The following is an 18,035-nucleotide window of genomic DNA, read 5'->3' as shown; positions in this document are numbered from 1 at the left end:
GAGGAACCATTCTCAGATAACTACCCCCTTGTATAGTGGCACCAAGCCACATCTATGAGATGTGACTACTGAAGTTAAAATCATTGTGTTATGGTTTATGAGTAAACTTTATATCCTTATCTTTGATTCGGCATTTTAATAACACTAAGTGTTATAAAATTAAAAGGCCACTATCACAAGAGAGGCCTTCTTCCCACACATTATGTAACAATAACTAAAACAACAGCTTTTGCACATTTTTCAACAAGTCTCTTCAGCATGTCTTGATGAAATAAAACTCACAACAAACATTATGAGCTCTATTTATCATAATATGTATTGAATTAAGTTTATACAACTTTGGTGAAAAACTAATGTAATTCAATCCCAAGCCAGTAAAAATACTTTTCCTATAGACAGAGGTCTCAAATTTGTCTGTTTCTGTTTACCCGAACTTCTAAAATTGACAACGTATTACCCTGTTCTGTCTCACAAGTAAGAGAAATGTTAGGGTGACGAGACTTAAAATATCAAAATAAATCAACGTGTGATCATTCCTTAAACAAAAGGAAAGTGTCATCCACATTCCTGCTATGATACAAGGGTTTAAAAGCACTAGGGCATTCAGACATCCAAATCTTTTCACAATAACCCATGATTCATGAAGCAATCTGCATATACAGGTCCAAGGGAATTTCCCACCCACAGCAACTCCATCTATTTATTCAATTATATAATTTACCATCAAAACAGACTGGACCTTTTACTTTGGGTGTGGTAGTTTGTTTATATTTCACCTGATTTTTATGTTTTGTGTCTGTTTTAGTTTTTTTCCATAATTATATATGATTATTTTTTTAGTTTGTATTTCTTGTTCATTTTGTGTTTTGTTAGCAGATTTACTGAAGATTTTAGTAAGACAACTAATTTTATTGTAATTTCAGGGATTACTCATCTTTGTCAATTTTTCAGCCTGATAATGTGGTTTTATACCTCGAAAGCTGGTATAATACAGATTGTTCTTCCTGGTCTTGGCAATTTTATTTATCATTAAGCGATATATAGTATATGTGTGTGTGCATATGTAAGGTTTGAAAGAATATATTTTACTAAGTTTACTGAAGTACATAATTCACATATCATAATCCTTAAATCATTGGCTTGACGATGTTTAGTGATGAAATTGGGAAACACTACCTTTCTTTGCATAAAACTGAGGTGTAATGAAAGTCATAACTTTTGAAAGACATAGTTGTCAGGAGAGGTTGGAGGGGAGAGGCTGTCTCCCTGAGGCTTTGGGAGAAACTGGCCAGTTTCCAGCCCTGTGACTGGCTAATCACTAGCCAATCAGGAGAGGTACGTCATCTAGCCAGTGATTTAAGGATTATAATGATATACAAATTATGTATCTCAGTAAACTTAATGCTAAAATACATTTAGTGAAATTATAGGTAGGACTATTAATATGGAAATAACAAGCAAAAGATTAAGAATATTAAAGGGGTTGGGGATGTGTGCAGACAATAGCCTCTCCCCAGCCAACAGGGTAACCGTTGTCATCGCGTAGAGATGTCGAGCGAGTTCCCACCAATAAGTTCGTCCATTTTATCTTTCGGCTTTCTGGCTTCGTCTGTGTATTAGATATTCATTTGCATGATGATTACGTATCTGTCACCAAATATCTAATTGTTGCTATTAAAATTAGTCACAGAAGATATATACCACAAAATTTGTTGCTTGATAGTTTCATTTTGTATTTGTTAATCAAATCACTATGAAAGGAATCAGATGCATAGATTACTGTAAGTTGAACAGTTTAATTCTATCTTTTTACAATATACAATTTGCTACACTACTAATATTGTAAGGACGCCCCCCAAAAAAAATAAATTACATAAATATACCATACTTTTCTATGTATATAGTCTATAATCACTCATATGAACTATTTTCCATATCGAGGCCCTGATAGAGCTTTACCACACTATCATGCGCAGCTGCCCGTACCCATATCGAGAAGTTACCTCCTTTTTTGGGTGGTCACAGACCAGTCATTACATAATCCTATGCTCATTTATTGAACTAGAATACAAGATTTGACATACACATAAGTGTCACTCAAGTACAGCCCAAAATAACAAGCGAAAGCAAGAGATTCTCTAGAATTAAGGACTGTAAAGAGATGGCTGGTTGCCCAAGGGGAGCTATTGTCTGCACGCATTACCGCTCATTTTAATATTCTTAATCTTTTGCTTATTATTTTCTTATTAGTAGCCCTACCAATAATTTTTTTGGGTAGCATTGTCATCCATGACAGTTAAGCTACGATATTTTATGTAACACAAAACGATAAATGATGAATGTACTGCGATGTAATGTAAGGAATGAAAGCATATATTTCGTTATATTAAAAATTTCATATTTATTTCACTATACATATTTTAGCAGTAAGTTTATTGAAGTGCATAATTCATATTACCATCATAATCCTTAAGTTATTGGCTAGACGATGTTCAGGTAAAACTGAGGTGTATAATTGCACGGTTGGACTGTGCAGTTATAACTGAATGTTAGTGTGGACGACCTGCACAGTTTTTCTGGCCTGCGCATGCGTCTGGGCAAATAATTCATGTCAATGATGAATCTCAGGCCAAACGGCTGCGCAGGTGCATTGCAACGTTATGTGGTGGAGGCAACTTTTTTGCCTCGGTCCGTCCGCGGACAGGTAACATGTAGTACCAATCAAGAACATTGAGCTGGTTATGATTATATTGAAAAGTGTATACTTAAATTGATGATATATTGGATTTACATGTTTTTAATAATTGATATGGAAGTCAGAATTTATAATTTTGCCATTTTTCCACCAAAAATAATAGTGTATAATGAAGGCTGACGTGGCAGCATCATTTCTGAATGTCTTGTGGATTTCATTGAAACCTATATGAAGGAGACTGCTTTGGCGAGTAAAGTCCAAAGGCTATATTAACAGATTAAACCAGTGTATGTTTATTCGTGATTATAAACCATATGTGCAAGACAGCTTTCCAATGAGAATAAATATTTGTTATAACAAAATAATGTAAAAACAAGAATGGGCCTACATGCGTCTATTCATGGTTATCCACCATGTATGCAATTCGTTTTTAAAATGAGAACAAAATGATATTTTACTTTCTGACGAAACAAAATCAACAATATTGGACTATGCATGTTTTCCATTGCTTACATCCCATAGAAGTTCGTTTTAAAATGAAATTAGACTAAACAACACACTAATGAAACACAGGAAGACAGTAGTAAACTAAGGGTTTTCATTCATTGTAACACGTCATAAGAAAGTCAGTCTTTAAACGAAAACAAATTAGTATTAAACCTCATAATGAAATAGACAAAATATTAGGCCTATATGTGTCAACTTTGAAAAGAAAGCAAACTATTACGAACTTAATTTTCATTCCATGGAACTCTTCCTTCATTCATAAAATATTCCATAAACATTATGAAAGTCGGTGAGGTCAAATTTAAACTCTTAACAAATACACAGTATTTCATTCGATTTTTTTACCACTCTTTCACTGGACGTCTTGGCGTTTATGAATTGCTTTATGATGTCAGCAAGCCAATTATAGTCATGGAGCCTGGAAGGGTCCCGTATGCACTAAGATGTACCCTAAATTTGACTTCAGATCTCGTTTAAGGGTTGTTTGGACATAAAAAAACTTAGTCACATGTTCCACAACTGGCCTATTTTCCGCCATTTTGAAATCCAAGATGGCCGCCTGACAAAAATGATAAGAGTCAATAAATGACCAGAATATATTCAATATGCATATGATTTCAAAGGTCTTGAACAGCTGACAAATGTAATTCCCAGTTTCCTTCCCTATGTGAACGAGTGAGGTCTCTTAGCAGAGGGAACAGGTAGGTTGGAAATGTACTCCAATATTTAAAGATATCACTTTGATCTTCTCCTTTTACAACAAATTTATCAAACGTGGGTTTTATGTCACACTGGAGTTTTTTACATTTTCCAAGGATACTCTGAGACTCTCTTGAATTTTTTCCATTACAATAAAGTTGTAGCAGTGCTATTTCTGAAAAGAGTTTGGTGAGATTTTGATGCATAACTTCGGCAATTAGAGATAATCCTCTTAGAGCGCACGAATAACGGCTGCCCATTAAAATATTCTGGACTATCTTTGGGCCAAATATTTCATTCTCTGTGAACACATGTTCCACACCACTGTCTTCAAGATACTTGCCAATGCAAGATATTATACTTGGCCACATGAAGACCACCAAGGCCTAGAAATATATTGCTAAACTTTTCTGGCTGCAAAAGTTGAAGCTCCTTTGCAATCCTGTATACATATTCATAGACATTCAAAAAAAAGATAGATGTGATAATACTCAAATCATCCTATTATGTATTTTCCTACTCAATACCTTTGAAATGACATGCATATTGAGTATGTTCTGGTTATTTATTGATTTTATCATATTTGTCAAGCAGCCATCTTGGATTTCAAAATGGCGGAAAATAGGCCAGTTGTGGAACATGTTACCAAGTTTTTTTTCCATGTCCAAACAACCCTTAAACAAGATCTGAAGTCAAATTTAGGGTACATCTTAGTGCATACGTGACCCTACCAGGCTCCTAGACTATTACAGCCAGAGCATCGTGTGTTGACGTCATGGCTCCTACGGAGAACTGAGGAAACGGCCTGTAAGTGGCCAAGATTTGCCTGCACAGTCCGACTGCACAGTTATAACTGTGCAGGCATAGCAGAACGTTAGTGGCGGGCTTTAGTGGCGAAGATTTGCCTGCACAATCCGACTGTGCAGTTATAACTGTGCTGGCATAGCTGAACGTTAGTGGCAGGCCTAATATGGGTCTGGGCATGAACCCAACTGTACGGGTGCTGAAGTGGCAAAACTACTGGGGGTGCAGGAGGTGCAATGCCCCAGGGGCAGGGCCCACTGTGATTGGGGGCCCATCTGGCCCCATCATAATGTCTTAGTTGCTTGATTTGGTAATATATTTGTAAATATGTTTAGGTAATAGAAATAATGAAAATATGAATGATGATAATGATGATCACAGTAATAGTAGTAGTGTTTTCATTCTGATCTATACAATAGTATCATCATTATTACAACTATTATTAGTATTGTTATCATTATTGTTATATTTGTTATTATTATTAGTGACCTGATCTCGGTCAGTTGTGGGTTCGGGATATGAAGGAAAAAACAGGAGAGAGATAAGCTTACGTGCATGCAATGGAGGACATGCAAAAATAATAATCGATGAAACGTTCAACACAGGTGTATTCTTCTTAGCTACACAGGTGGCCTTTAACTGTAACTAGTACGTTAACTATGCTAGTGCACAACCGGACGGCAGGTTAGACCGTTACTGACACTCATGGTGTGACGGCCGATGGCGACGGGACTGCGGGCACTGGGCACTGGGTACTCGTCTCTCTCGCCCTAGTCTGTCCAGTATATGGGATCTGCTAACGAACTGATCTGACCGCTGGTGCGGCCTGTTTCAAATGTCCCCTTTCAGATGGCGTCGTTATGCAAGAAGCTGATTGGTTATTCTGGCTCCTTAGACACAAGGGCCAATCAAGAAGGGATATAGAGATGCGTGGCACTCTTCTGAACTGCCCAAGCCACGCCAACTTGTAACGTCTTTGGAGGTTGACTTGTTTTGTTACACACACACACACACAGTATCACTCATAACGGTTTCACGGGACTTCAGAATAACACGGAAAAGGCATATTCAAAACTTTATTGAATCAGCTCATCACTAATAATATAATAATAATAATAATAATAATAATAATAATAATAATAATAATAATAATAATAATAATAATAACAAAAATAACAATAATGATAACAATACTAATAATAGTTGTAATAAAGATGATACTATAGTATAGATCAGAGTAAGTTATGATATAATAATAATAATAATAATAATAATAATAATAATAATAATAATAATAATCATAAAATCTTAAAGATGATGATCATGATCATGATGACAACGTGACTTTTAATATTTTGGTAAGTTTTTAACGATTTCAGACACGTACACACAAATATATAATATATAGTATATATATATATATATATATATATATATAATATATATATATATATATATATATACACAATACAGATGCATATATACAGGTATATACACATACCCGTAAATCATATAAATATGAATAAGTGTTTTGAATTATGAGCATTAGTTACTGGTAAATCATGTAATGACAATTAATTTTGCTTTTCATGATAAAGGCCCACTCATATATTTTGCACCAGGGCCCATAATGACCTAGTTCCGCCACTGGGGTGCTGTGAATTAATTATAGGTACTAACAACCTCACTGTAATTAGTTGCTAAATGAAGGATAATTCGGATACATTTTTTTTATATTAACAAAGCCGAGTTAAAAAAAATGCAAGCAGACTTTATATTTATATTCATTTATACAAAACGGGGTAAAATTTCAATGAGGTAACGGCGAGATTTCGTATATTCCTGAACCTTTCCTCTTTATTAGTTTCTTATGAAACAATCACAACCTGCAACTTAAATATATTGTAGTATACTTTCATACAATGTTCTTCACAGTTGCCAGAATGATGAATAAAATTTATTTTTCATTTTCGGAATTCATCACAGAGAACGCACAAGTTTTTAACATATCGACAACAGAAATACATTTCTTAATAAACGTGCGATAATTTATTTTTCGTAACTAGCATCGGCAAACGTCTTTACTCTACTGTTCATGTCAGTGCTTGGTCTTGTTTGTGTCAGTGTTTTGCATGAGGCCATAAATGTTGTTATAAGCAATAGTAATAAACTGTGAGACACACTGTAAGTTTGGTAAACAGGGTTGAACGAATGACGACTCGCGTGTAGCCTACATACAATTCGAGACAACCTGATCATTGTTCTTCATAATGTTGCTTTCATCAGAATCACAGATTAATTAAGGTTGCCTTATTTCGGGTCGCTTCATCACCAGCAAAACATATACTCCACTCGAGATTTGGGTTGAATGTAAACATACCTGCTGCGAAGTCCAAGGGTGACAGATGTACGGACGATCGCTAACCATCAGTGTATTGGCATACTAAGCAATATCGTAATAATCGTGCTTCTGTCCTCTCCTGTGTGCTGCCTGGCTTTTTAGCAAACACTTATAGTGACACAGCCAGTGTTACCAGTGGGATAAGTAAAGAAGTATCCCAAATGATATAAAAAAAAACTAAAAAAAATCAAAATTAAAAATGTATCTAGTATTTTAAATTAGTTTAATTACGACAATTCTGCCACTTACAGTATATTTGTATACTTGCATATATACTTAAAGGGTTTCATCATTCGTCTGGCAATGGAGAACATTTCTTCCACGTCGCGCTTTTTCCGTGTATTATTCCTCTTTATATTATTATTATTATTATTATTATTATTATTATTATTATTATTATTATTATTATTATTATTATTATTAGTGAGTTGTGAAAAGATTTTAATAAATCACCACAAAAAGTGTATTAATGAACATAAACAATGTTAACACTGAATTGAAATAGTCTACTAAACACTGCTGATTGTAACCTGTACTACTTAGCCTATAGTGATAAATGAAACAGGTGGTGTCAGTCAATTTTACTGATTTTAATCATCTGACAACAACATGTACAGTGGCGTTGCTAAGGGGGTAGGACCACGGACACCCTGAATGGATATTGGTCCCCCGACCCCAAGTTGAAATTCCCTTTGTAGCTAAATTTTAACCATTTGGTGGTCAACAGCAGATGGGCGATCATGTCTTCAGCAATTACAACTTCGCTGCTATATATCTAATTTTGGATCTTGTTACCTTCACAACTTTTATAGAGATGGGAAATGGATGGATATAGTTATAGGTTTTTGACACCCGACATGATTGTTCATGATATTTCAATCCAACTTAATGAAAAAGAGGGAATGTGGATAGGCTGAAAATTTGACGAGATTTTGGAAGTCATAAGTCTTTTGTGTTATTGGTGATATTATGTAATATTTTTATATATTTACATGAGAAAAAATGTTATACCATAATTGAAAATTAAAACTTGATCATAGAAATAAGGCTGGTGTTGAATATAAGCCTGTGAAGAAAATCACATAACAGCATTTGGTATATATATATATATATATATATATATATATATATATATATATATATAGTAAGGGTTGAAAATGAATTGTAACTGAGCTTTATAAATTTTAAATACGAGTGTACTAATTACTAATAGTACTATTATTTTCCTTCATTAACATGGATATATACATACATTCGAGAATAGTTTATTTTATTAGTTACACAATTGGTACATTAATTTTGCGTCATTTTCTTTGGCCGCCCCCCCCCCCCCCCTCCCCGCCCCACAACACCACCACCACAAAAATCTTGGAATGCCAGTTAGCGTCATTGCAACCTGATATCTAAACATTTCCAATAGTTCTTCATCATAAATAAAACTGACGTGATGAAAAATGTAACTTAAAATGACAAAACGACAAGTTATTTGCATTATACAATAATTCAATTTGTTATACGATTTCCAAAGTTTCTGAAGTTAGGGAAATAAGGAAAAATAGTGAACAAATAGTTTGACGTACTGAAATGTTAATTGATCGACCAGAAAGCAGCTTGAGCCGAGTGAATCTCAAGTCAGTAAGCTCCCATTCGTGGCAGTGAATATACCCTCCATTTTCCCTTGACTAATTAAAGCCCATTTAGTTGCTTTGTATCTAGCTGGTTCTTCTTAATAAGTTTCTGTTAATTTGATATGGGAGAAAATGTACACCACTGAAGCAGGACTAACAAATCCAAGATGAATTAGGAGTTTTTAAAGAACATATGTGTAGTACCATCACATTGCATTTTCATTACTGAACACCAAAACTTAGTGAGGTTTTTTTGGCTCACTTATCTTCTCCTAAAAGAAAAGAAAAAAATAATAATAATAATAATAGTGATCTTGACTAACTCATCATTACATTGATCATATTCAGAATCTTGCATAAGCTGTGGTAAATAAAGTAACGAAAGGAACTTAACTTTTTAACAGTACTTTCTCTTGCTATTACGGGGTCATATGCATTCAATAAAGGTCAAATATCACTCACTCCTTAAATTCAGTCTTTTACATTGCACAGCTCTTAAAGCAAAAATTCCCATGCCTAAATTGATAGCTATACTGTAACGCAGTATAATGCACCAATATTTCACCTTTTCACAATATACTCTTTTCAACAAAATGTAGGTTTGATAATAAACCTAATATCTATGAAAAGAAAACTGTCCGCATGATTATAACTTTATACCTTTTCATCGCCAATTTAGTAGCGACATTATTCATTTTAATTTATAAACATTACATTTACTGGTATAACGTCGCCACAGAATCTCCAAACTGAATAACCCATAAACAATAAGGTAAAAGCAGCGAACGACTGACTGCCCAGGGCCCATCCCATGCCTAAATCATACACATACGAAACAAGGTTTGTTAGACGGAGGAATTTTTAACAAGTAGACAGCGCTTTTTTGCTTGAGGAAATAAGATCGATATCCTCTGTTCCCGCATTCGTTAGGTGATCTTGGGTCCTATTATTGTGCATGTCAGGAAAACGCAATGTTTTAAACGATCTGACAAATACGATAAAAAAAAGTATTTGCAGGTGAAATAAAATATGGCAAATGGAAGAAATAGAAAAAATATATATATATTTTTTTTTTTTTTTTGCCCATTTCTAGCCTTTCATATAATTTTGGTAAGCGTCATATAAAGGTGTTCCTCAGGGAACAGTGGTAGCCTAATAACATTTCACGTCTCCAACGAGCCAGAGGCCTTTCTCGCCAGACAGCATCGGAGATGTCCGGATATCTTCGGAAGTCCTCTGCGGATGTCTACCAAAGGAAATACGCCACCTTCTGTAGTTGGTGTCGTGAAAGGGGTGTCTCCGGTCGGAGCTACTGTTCACCAGGTAGCAGCAGACTTTCTAGTCTTCCTTCGCCGAAAGAAGGATCTCTGTCTCAGCAATTAAGGGTTACAGCGCCACTATGTGCTCGGTCCTATGCCTAAAGGACGTAGATCTCTCTTCCTCTTGGGAGATCTCTATACTGATGAGAAACTTTGAAAAAGTCCTGCCCTCCCAGGGAACTCATGCCCCCTGAGTGGGATGTGACTACTAGCCCTTCGAAGCTTGACTCGTGCACCTGACGAGCCTCTACGAGAGTCGGCCAAGACTATTTCTGCTTCCCCTGACATCGGCAAAGAGAGTAGGCAAATTTCACGCTCTTATAATGTTAAAAACTCAAGGGGATGGGGATCTGTTTCGCTAGAATTTATCCCAAAATTCGTGGCAAAGACTCAGAATCCGGCGGTCCAGATTCGAGTCCTTTTCAAGCCCCTCCCTAGAGGACTTTGTAAATAATGATCAAGAAGAGATGCTACTATGTCCAGCTAGAGTGCTGCAGCGCTATCTTAAAAGGACTCGCAACTCAGGCCCGAGTGTCGACGAATTTTGTTATCACTGGCAAGACCCAGAAAGAGGTGTCCAAGAACACAATATCTCTCTGGCTTCGTGAAACCTTCAAGCGGGCATACACAACGTCAAACGAGGAGGACTCAATTACATTCCGGCCCAGAGCTTACGAAGTTGTGGCATTGCGTTCTCCCTCGCGTTCAAGAAGAATCAGTGAGATGCTAATAGCACGAGAGTAGTCGTGTCACACAACGTCCACCTCCTTCTACCTGATGGACATTGCTCATATGACCCCAGACACTTTTTCCTTGGGTCCTGTGGTGGCTACTCAAGTTGAGTAGCTCATACAGTTCTCCTAGTGGGACTGGAAGCATCTGTTCTAAGATGTGCGGTAGCGAAAGTGTGAGCATGACTGGCCTCCCTTCTTTCTCCATTCTTCTTCTCATACCTTCCTCTCGCGGTGGACAGACACAGATGCAAGGGAATGATCAGACTTTCTATTTTTTCATTATGATATGATAGAAGCAAATCCTACCCTCTGTATGTCCTCCAGGTGTGTATATAGCAGTATGTGTCCTAAATGTAATTTAGGAACCTATATTGGATCCACGGAACTATAAACAGTTCCATGATTGGATCCACCAGGAGGCTTCTGAAGGTACGCAGACTCTCATCATGGAGTGAGCGATATTGCAAAACCAAGACTTTTCTAATATTATACGGCAGTAAAACTAATCTATTTCTTATCTTACCTTTATTGACTCCGACACAATGTTCTTCAAAGCTTTTTGTAATGTTGCTTTCAAACCTATTAAGGTGGCCTCACACTAGGCCTTTTTTTCTCCAGCAGCGAGCCATTGCTGCCGAAAATGGAAAACCAGGAGCTTTTAGCTCGAGATTTTTGCTTCCCAACTGGACAGGAAGCAGCGAGCCACGAACCGCGAGCGACAGCGTAGTGTAAACAAACAAGATGGCTGCTGATGATAGGACGTACTCTCATACCTTTGGCTTCTCTTCTCCTGAGCCACTCTCGAACCCACAAACGTTTTTTGTTACTCTTGCATTCACGTAAGATTCCGAGAAAACACATCAATGCAGCACATCTTGCAACAGTCCGACAATTTCTGGACGCCATGATGATATCAGCTGTTCAGCTTTGTTTACTTTTTCCTACTGCTCCTCGAAACCACAAGGTCCTAGTATGACGATACAACACTTTTACTCATGAGCATCAGCTCGATGCTGGCCAAAACCGCGAGCAAGAAATGACTAGTGTGATAGCAGCTTTACTTGAAAAGCCTGGAAGTCTGACAGTCGAGCACACTTTTGTTCTCTGATCAGAGGCATAGCACTGACTCCTTTGCTCCAGTCGGCTAGGAAGGTTACTCATTCTCCCACAAATTAGTTAGTCTCCTTATGTAAAGACCGATGGTTTGTATTCGTGTAGGAACAAATGACAAGTTTTAAAAGAAATTTGTATTTTACTTAACAAACAACCCTGAGGTCTTCACATAAACTGCCCATTCGATTACCTGGGCTATAAGGCAAGTGGTTACGCCGACTCAGCGATGGGGGCTGGTGAGGGTACCCCCTCACCTATCCCACCGGTAGTGCAACTACCGAAAAACCTTGTTATTAGAAAAGCCTATGTAAGACCTCAGGTATGTTAGGAAATATGCAATTGATTCATTGCAGGCAGATAGTCCAAATGTTCTAGAAAATCCACGTTTCTCAACGTGGGCCATATGGCCCCCTTTGGGGGCCATGAGATTTTTCAGGGGCCACAAGGCCAAATTTGAAAAATGGGGGACCCACAGAAAATTTAGGACCCACAATATATATAAATGTGTAATATTTTGAAATTAATCATTATTATGCTTGGAATATTCTGTTTACCATGCTTGAGTTTACTTTAAACATCATTCGATTCAATAAACCCGGTAATTTTTGCAGACAATGAAATATTCAATATTCTCTCCTCTCTCTCTCTCTCTCTCTCGTTGTCAATTAAATTTTTAAGCAGTAAACGATTGTGGTAGAGTGGTAAAAGGCTGAACTATGACCCTTGGCAAAAACCATTAAGTCTCTCTCTCTCTCTCTCTCTCTAAGTAATGTACTATCGCATTACGTAGAGAGAGAGAGAGAGATTATGCTGACTAGTAAACTTCCGAACGACCACCATTAGGATGTTTATAAACAATTTCAATAGCAACGGAATATGGGTTACAGTCCGTTACAACCGGTACACCGTTACATTGACTCTTCTTCAATAATAGATCCGTCTTTGCGAGGAGGAGACTTCATTTAAGTTCAACCAAAGAAGTTTGTGAAAGGATTGTACAGTACACACACACACACACATACTCGTACACAGGTTTTTATAATTTTCTGTTTAGAAAAGGTTAGATGGAGATAAACATCAAGCCGATGGGGTTAATGAAAGGTTGAGAATGGCTGGATTAGGCTTTTATGCTTGCAATTACCCAATTACCTTTATTTATTTATGGGAAAAATAATATGGAAATGTCATGAATTTTATTTATTTATTTATTTTATTTGTTATGGAGGGAGGGGTGAGAGTATCTTTTATGGCTGATAACTTTTGCTTTTTTATTTGCTTGTTTGAATATATGGAGGGCAATGATTTCCCAGACAATAATAGCGGTACTGAGTTTTAATGGGTTTTGTTTTTGTTTTTTATTTCAGATAAGCATGACCAGTGCAGCTAAGAAAAATGCAGACAGTATTCTGTCGAATATCTTGCTTATGGATTCATTGAGTCCCCACAAAATACTACCATGCCTATGTACCTGCTATGCATGAACTCACTCTCAAATGAAAGTATGCGTCCCTGCAAACTGAAAAAGCATCTGGAGACTGCACATAAAGACAAGAAAGACAAGCCGCTAGATTTCTTCAAAAAAAATTATGTGATGAGTTCCAAGGAAGGATGAAAGTGAATCATATGTTTACCCAAAAAGTGGCAAAAGTAGATAGATGAATGTTGGCTTCTTACAAGATAGCAAATTTGATTGCAAAAGCAGGTAAGCCTCATACTATCGGTGAATCTCTGATCATGCCGGCAGTGGCTGTAGTGCTTTCAACAGTCAGGCATCAGATTCCACAAGAGGTAACTATACTCTGTTTTTTTCCATCTGTCCATCCGCCTGTGGTGTTTTCGCATGGTAACACTGTGTCCCGGGCTTTGAATAATTACGCTATGTGTAAGTTTTAGGCAATTAAAAGGATATCTGGGTGTACATTTGCAACTGAAAAGTGTTTTAATAAATTACTGTGTGCTAATTACACCGTTAATATTTGAAATAGGATATTATTATAATTGTTGAATGTAACTATCTAAAGCCCAAGACGCAGTGTTACCATACACAAACACCACAGGCGGATGGACAGATGGAAAAAAACAGAGTATAGTGTTATTCCTCTGAGCAACTCCTCAGTATCACGCCTTCCTTATTGATGAGATGGCGGCTGATGTTGAAAACCAATTAGTCTCAAAACTGCAGGTGAATGATTTCTCGCTTTAACTCGACAAAGCAACTTTACCTGATAATTCTGCTCTTCTGATGGCATCTGTGAGGTTTCTTGATGTTGATGAAATATGTCAAGAAATGCTTTTCGCATTGAAATTAACGACTGACACTAAAGGTGAATCCGTCTTCAAAAAACTTGAGGTCTGTTTTGAGAACAACACTCCACTCAAGAACATTGTGGCTTGTGCAACAGATGGCGCTGCTGCTATGACTGGAAGGTATCGGGGACTCGGTGCTTACTTAAAAAAAGCTGTTCCTAATGTCGTTTGTGTGTACTGTGTTGTTCACCGGCAGCACCTGGTTGCCAAAAAACTTAGGATGACGTCTGCATGTGAAGCACTTGGGCATGTTATCAAGGCTGTCAACTTGATAAAAAAAGAGTGCACTGCAAGATCACCTCTTTCAGCTATTATGTGAAAAGAACAATGAAGAATTTGAACGACTTGTGTTGCACACTGAAGTCAGATGGCTCTCTAAGGGTAATTGCCTGTATCGTTTTGTTGCACTTTGGGAGTTTGGGACAGTTATCTCTTTCTTAAGTGCGACAGAACTTGGACAGAAACTTGTTGATGCAAAGAGTGACATCTTCTACCTGTCGGACATATTTGAAAAGCTAAATGTTCTGAACAAAGAGCTTCAAGGAAATGACTCCACCCTGTTTTCCTGCAAGGAGGCAATTACTGCATTTAAAGGGAAACTCAAGCTGTTCTGGTTGAACCTTGGAAGACGGGAGATTGCACAGTTTCCTTCCTTAGCAGTTATATCCACCGAGCTGCTTGGTGATGACCTCGCAGTGTATGTTGACCATCTGAAGCAGTTGCATAATGATATGGAAAAAAAGGGGCGATTTACGTCTCTCTCTGACAGCTTTCAAGCCAAACATTGACAAGTTGGCAGCCCTGCACCAGTCACAGGGATCCCACTGAAACCTTTCAAGATAGAGCCAATTGTACCTACGTGTATTTCTTGTTTTGTATTCTTTTTGTAAATAAATAAGTATTCAAATAAAATATTTTTCCAATTAATATTGTTTTTTTATTTATGCCTGAAATTAGTGTTTTGAGTACATGGTACTATTCAAACTAGAACCATTAATATATACCTACTTCCCTAGGCGTATTAAGGTGAGGGGCGGCTGTGGGGGTGGGGGTGAGAACTCAAAGTTGGCATGGAGGGTCCACAAAAACTTGCATTGAATTGAAAGGGGCCACCACCAGCAAAAGGTTGAGAAACACTGAATTGCCATCCTTAATTCTTCTGGCGTCTTCTTTTGCCAATGCACTACCCATGATGCTCAACGTAATGACAGAGTGGAAGATGCTTAGCAATTCTCTTGAAAGACATGATGTTAACCCTTATGTGGCGGCAGAATTAGTTTGGAGTAAAGTAGCATCAAATGGGCAATCCATTAATGTTTCCAAATTTATTCAACTTGATGCAAAGTTTGTAATGTTTATCAAACTCAACTGCTGCACCTGATAGAATTTTTGTACTGAAAATAGCCTGAAAGCTAAAATAAGGAACAGGTTATCTAATGAAACACAGGTGTGCTCCATACAAAAGCAAATGATAAAAAATAAAAAATGCTTTCACTTTGCTCATAACAAAAGATTTATTAAAGAGCAAGGAAGTCTGAAAGCAGCAAATATGGCAGCCAAGAAATGTAGAAATTATAATTGTCTTCTGAAAACATTTATTTCATTTGGACAACGTTCATGTTAGCAAAGTACCTTTTTAATTCTCTTAATTTGTAGTCCGCAGGAATTACCCGTAACATGCTTTGTTTTGAATGCTTTTAGCAAAGTAAAGCAAGTATACGCTTTGAATTTTTAGTTTTCTGTGAAAGAAAACTATTGAGATGGCTTAGTCTCTCCGTCCGCATTTTTTCTGTCCGCCCTCAGAGCTTTTTTATTTAATTTAAGGTTAAAATTAGTCATGATCTTGCGTTTGGCAACGCTACAGGACAAGGCCGTTGTTGAAACTTTCATGGATTGCGGCTCATTCAACATTATACACCATACAAAAAACTTGATTGCGCTGAAGAAACCTCGGCGCATTTTTTGCTTGTTATTTGAAGCAACTTGAGAAATGCCCTGAATTATCTTTATTTTGTTCAAAATGAATGTTCTTTATAGTTCTTGCAGATCTTTGTAAGTTTGTTTCATAACTTGAGATCTCAACAGATTTTCCAAGGCAGATTTTTTTGAAAAATTATCTGGCAACAATGGCTTGGCCGCCAAATCAACGGCAACAAACTGCTTTATCAGTAAGAGTTGTCATGTCATTCTGGGCACATTGCTGGTCTCACTTACACGTTTCTCACACCTACACAGGATCCCTTATCTCAAGGTTCGTCATTTCATGACTCAAATGAACACTGTATCAAAATTCATGGATAATTTCAACACATTTAATTGATGAAACTAAGCTGTGGAAACTAGAGTAAAATATTTGCAGTATTTGATAATGTGTAAGCAGATTATGATATATGTACTGTTCCTAAATTGAATTTTATACTAATTTCCTTTTTTATTTAATGATACTTTTGGGAAAGACTTTTTCTCAACACATCCAAAGCAAGTTTGAAGCTATTAAAGTTCACTTGATAATTATTAATCCTGTTAACATTGGGTCATTATTTAAGTTCAAAGATCGTTTATGCCTTTGTATGTCCTCCGGGTGTGTATATAGCAGTACGTGTCCTAAATGTAATTTAGGAACCTATATTGGATCCATGGAACTATAAACAGTTCCATGATTGGATCCACCAGGAGGCTTCTGAAGGTACGCATATACTCTCGTCGTGGAGTGAGCGATAGAACAGGTCGCAATATAACAAAGCCCAGAGTTTTCTAATATTTGAAATAATTCCAGAATGTGTAAAACTTCTATTGAAAATAAGGACTTTTTAGTTTTAGGGTGACCTTCCAACAGCCGTGAATTGACAATTTTTGAATCGATAATGATTAAAGGCCTCGTCCCCTTTTTGAACAGCCGAACCTCTGCTGGCACACTGTACTGTACCTCTCTTAGTCTTGGATTTTTAATTCTCTCCAGTCTTAACATTGCCCATTGCCACTGAATAGGTTGGTCCAGCTCTGCTTAACTCTTGTAATTTGTTTTTTTCTTTTTTTTTTAAGTTGCCCTTTTAGTTGTCCCTTTTAATATTTTAAATTTGTAATCATTGTGCAACTTTGATTTTCAAATTTTAAATTTATAGTCTTCTTGTAATTTAAATTATTTATTTTGTACAGTCTTCGAAATGTAATGATAGCTATAAGAAGTAATAGTAGATAGGGTAGCGTAAAAACAGAGAGAGAGAGATGTAATAATCAAAGTAAAGTGAAAATAATGAGAAAGAGAGAAAGAGAAGGAGAGAGAATAAACAGAGTATGTACAGTGAAAATAACGAGAAAGAGGAAGAGAGAGAGAGAACTGAGCTTTGGTGTGTGAGGCAGAATTTGATCAACAAAACCTTAGTCACAGGAAGTTGAACTATAACACCATCGCAATCAAAATCTTAAAGACCGTCATAAAATCTTTGACCTGTGACCTCGCACCAAACTTACTCAGCTTCTAGCAAGAATGCAGCTCCGCCTCCAGGCGGAGGTATTAACATGTTAAATTATTGACTCCGCCTGGAAAAGGAGGAATTAACATGTTAACCCCACCTAAAAGGGGATGGGGACAAGATAAGGAAACACCACTCCACGAATCAAGAATCCAGTTGGGCGGAGAACCAGATCCTACACCGCCTAAGAAGGTGGTGCCGAATTCGAACAGTGGGTGGCTGAATTGAGAAAGACAGAAGAAGCCAGAGAGGAACGGCAGCCATCGTTTAGTACAGAAGCAGAAATATTGCCAGGGTCCAAAATAGACTTATAAGCTTTACAGTTGTAACTTGTACTTGTACTCTTTACCACAGT

General features: G+C 37.0%; 1 protein-coding gene across 4 annotated transcripts in view; it reads right to left on the bottom strand.

The window, feature by feature from the left end:
- LOC135201402 (beta-mannosidase-like) overlaps positions 1–18,035 on the bottom strand; it is an 82,260-nt gene that overhangs the window by 49,248 nt on the left and 14,977 nt on the right. The window contains exon 1 of one of the 4 annotated variants that reach the window (XM_064230288.1): positions 14,123–14,215. The exons of 1 other annotated variant lie outside the window; for it this stretch is intronic. In XM_064230288.1, coding sequence (XP_064086358.1) covers positions 14,123–14,200 — 78 coding nt within the window. In that variant the 5' untranslated portion in view covers positions 14,201–14,215. Of the gene's footprint in view, positions 1–7,085; positions 7,244–14,122; positions 14,216–18,035 lie in introns of those variants that run through there. 2 more of the 4 variants (XM_064230290.1, XM_064230289.1) reach the window with 2 other exon arrangements.

The sequence above is a fragment of the Macrobrachium nipponense genome, chromosome 28 (assembly GCF_015104395.2).
Source record: "Macrobrachium nipponense isolate FS-2020 chromosome 28, ASM1510439v2, whole genome shotgun sequence".
Lineage (NCBI taxonomy): Eukaryota > Metazoa > Arthropoda > Malacostraca > Decapoda > Palaemonidae > Macrobrachium > Macrobrachium nipponense.
Note: the sequence above shows the minus strand (reverse complement) of the source record. Positions and strands in the feature narration are given on the sequence as shown.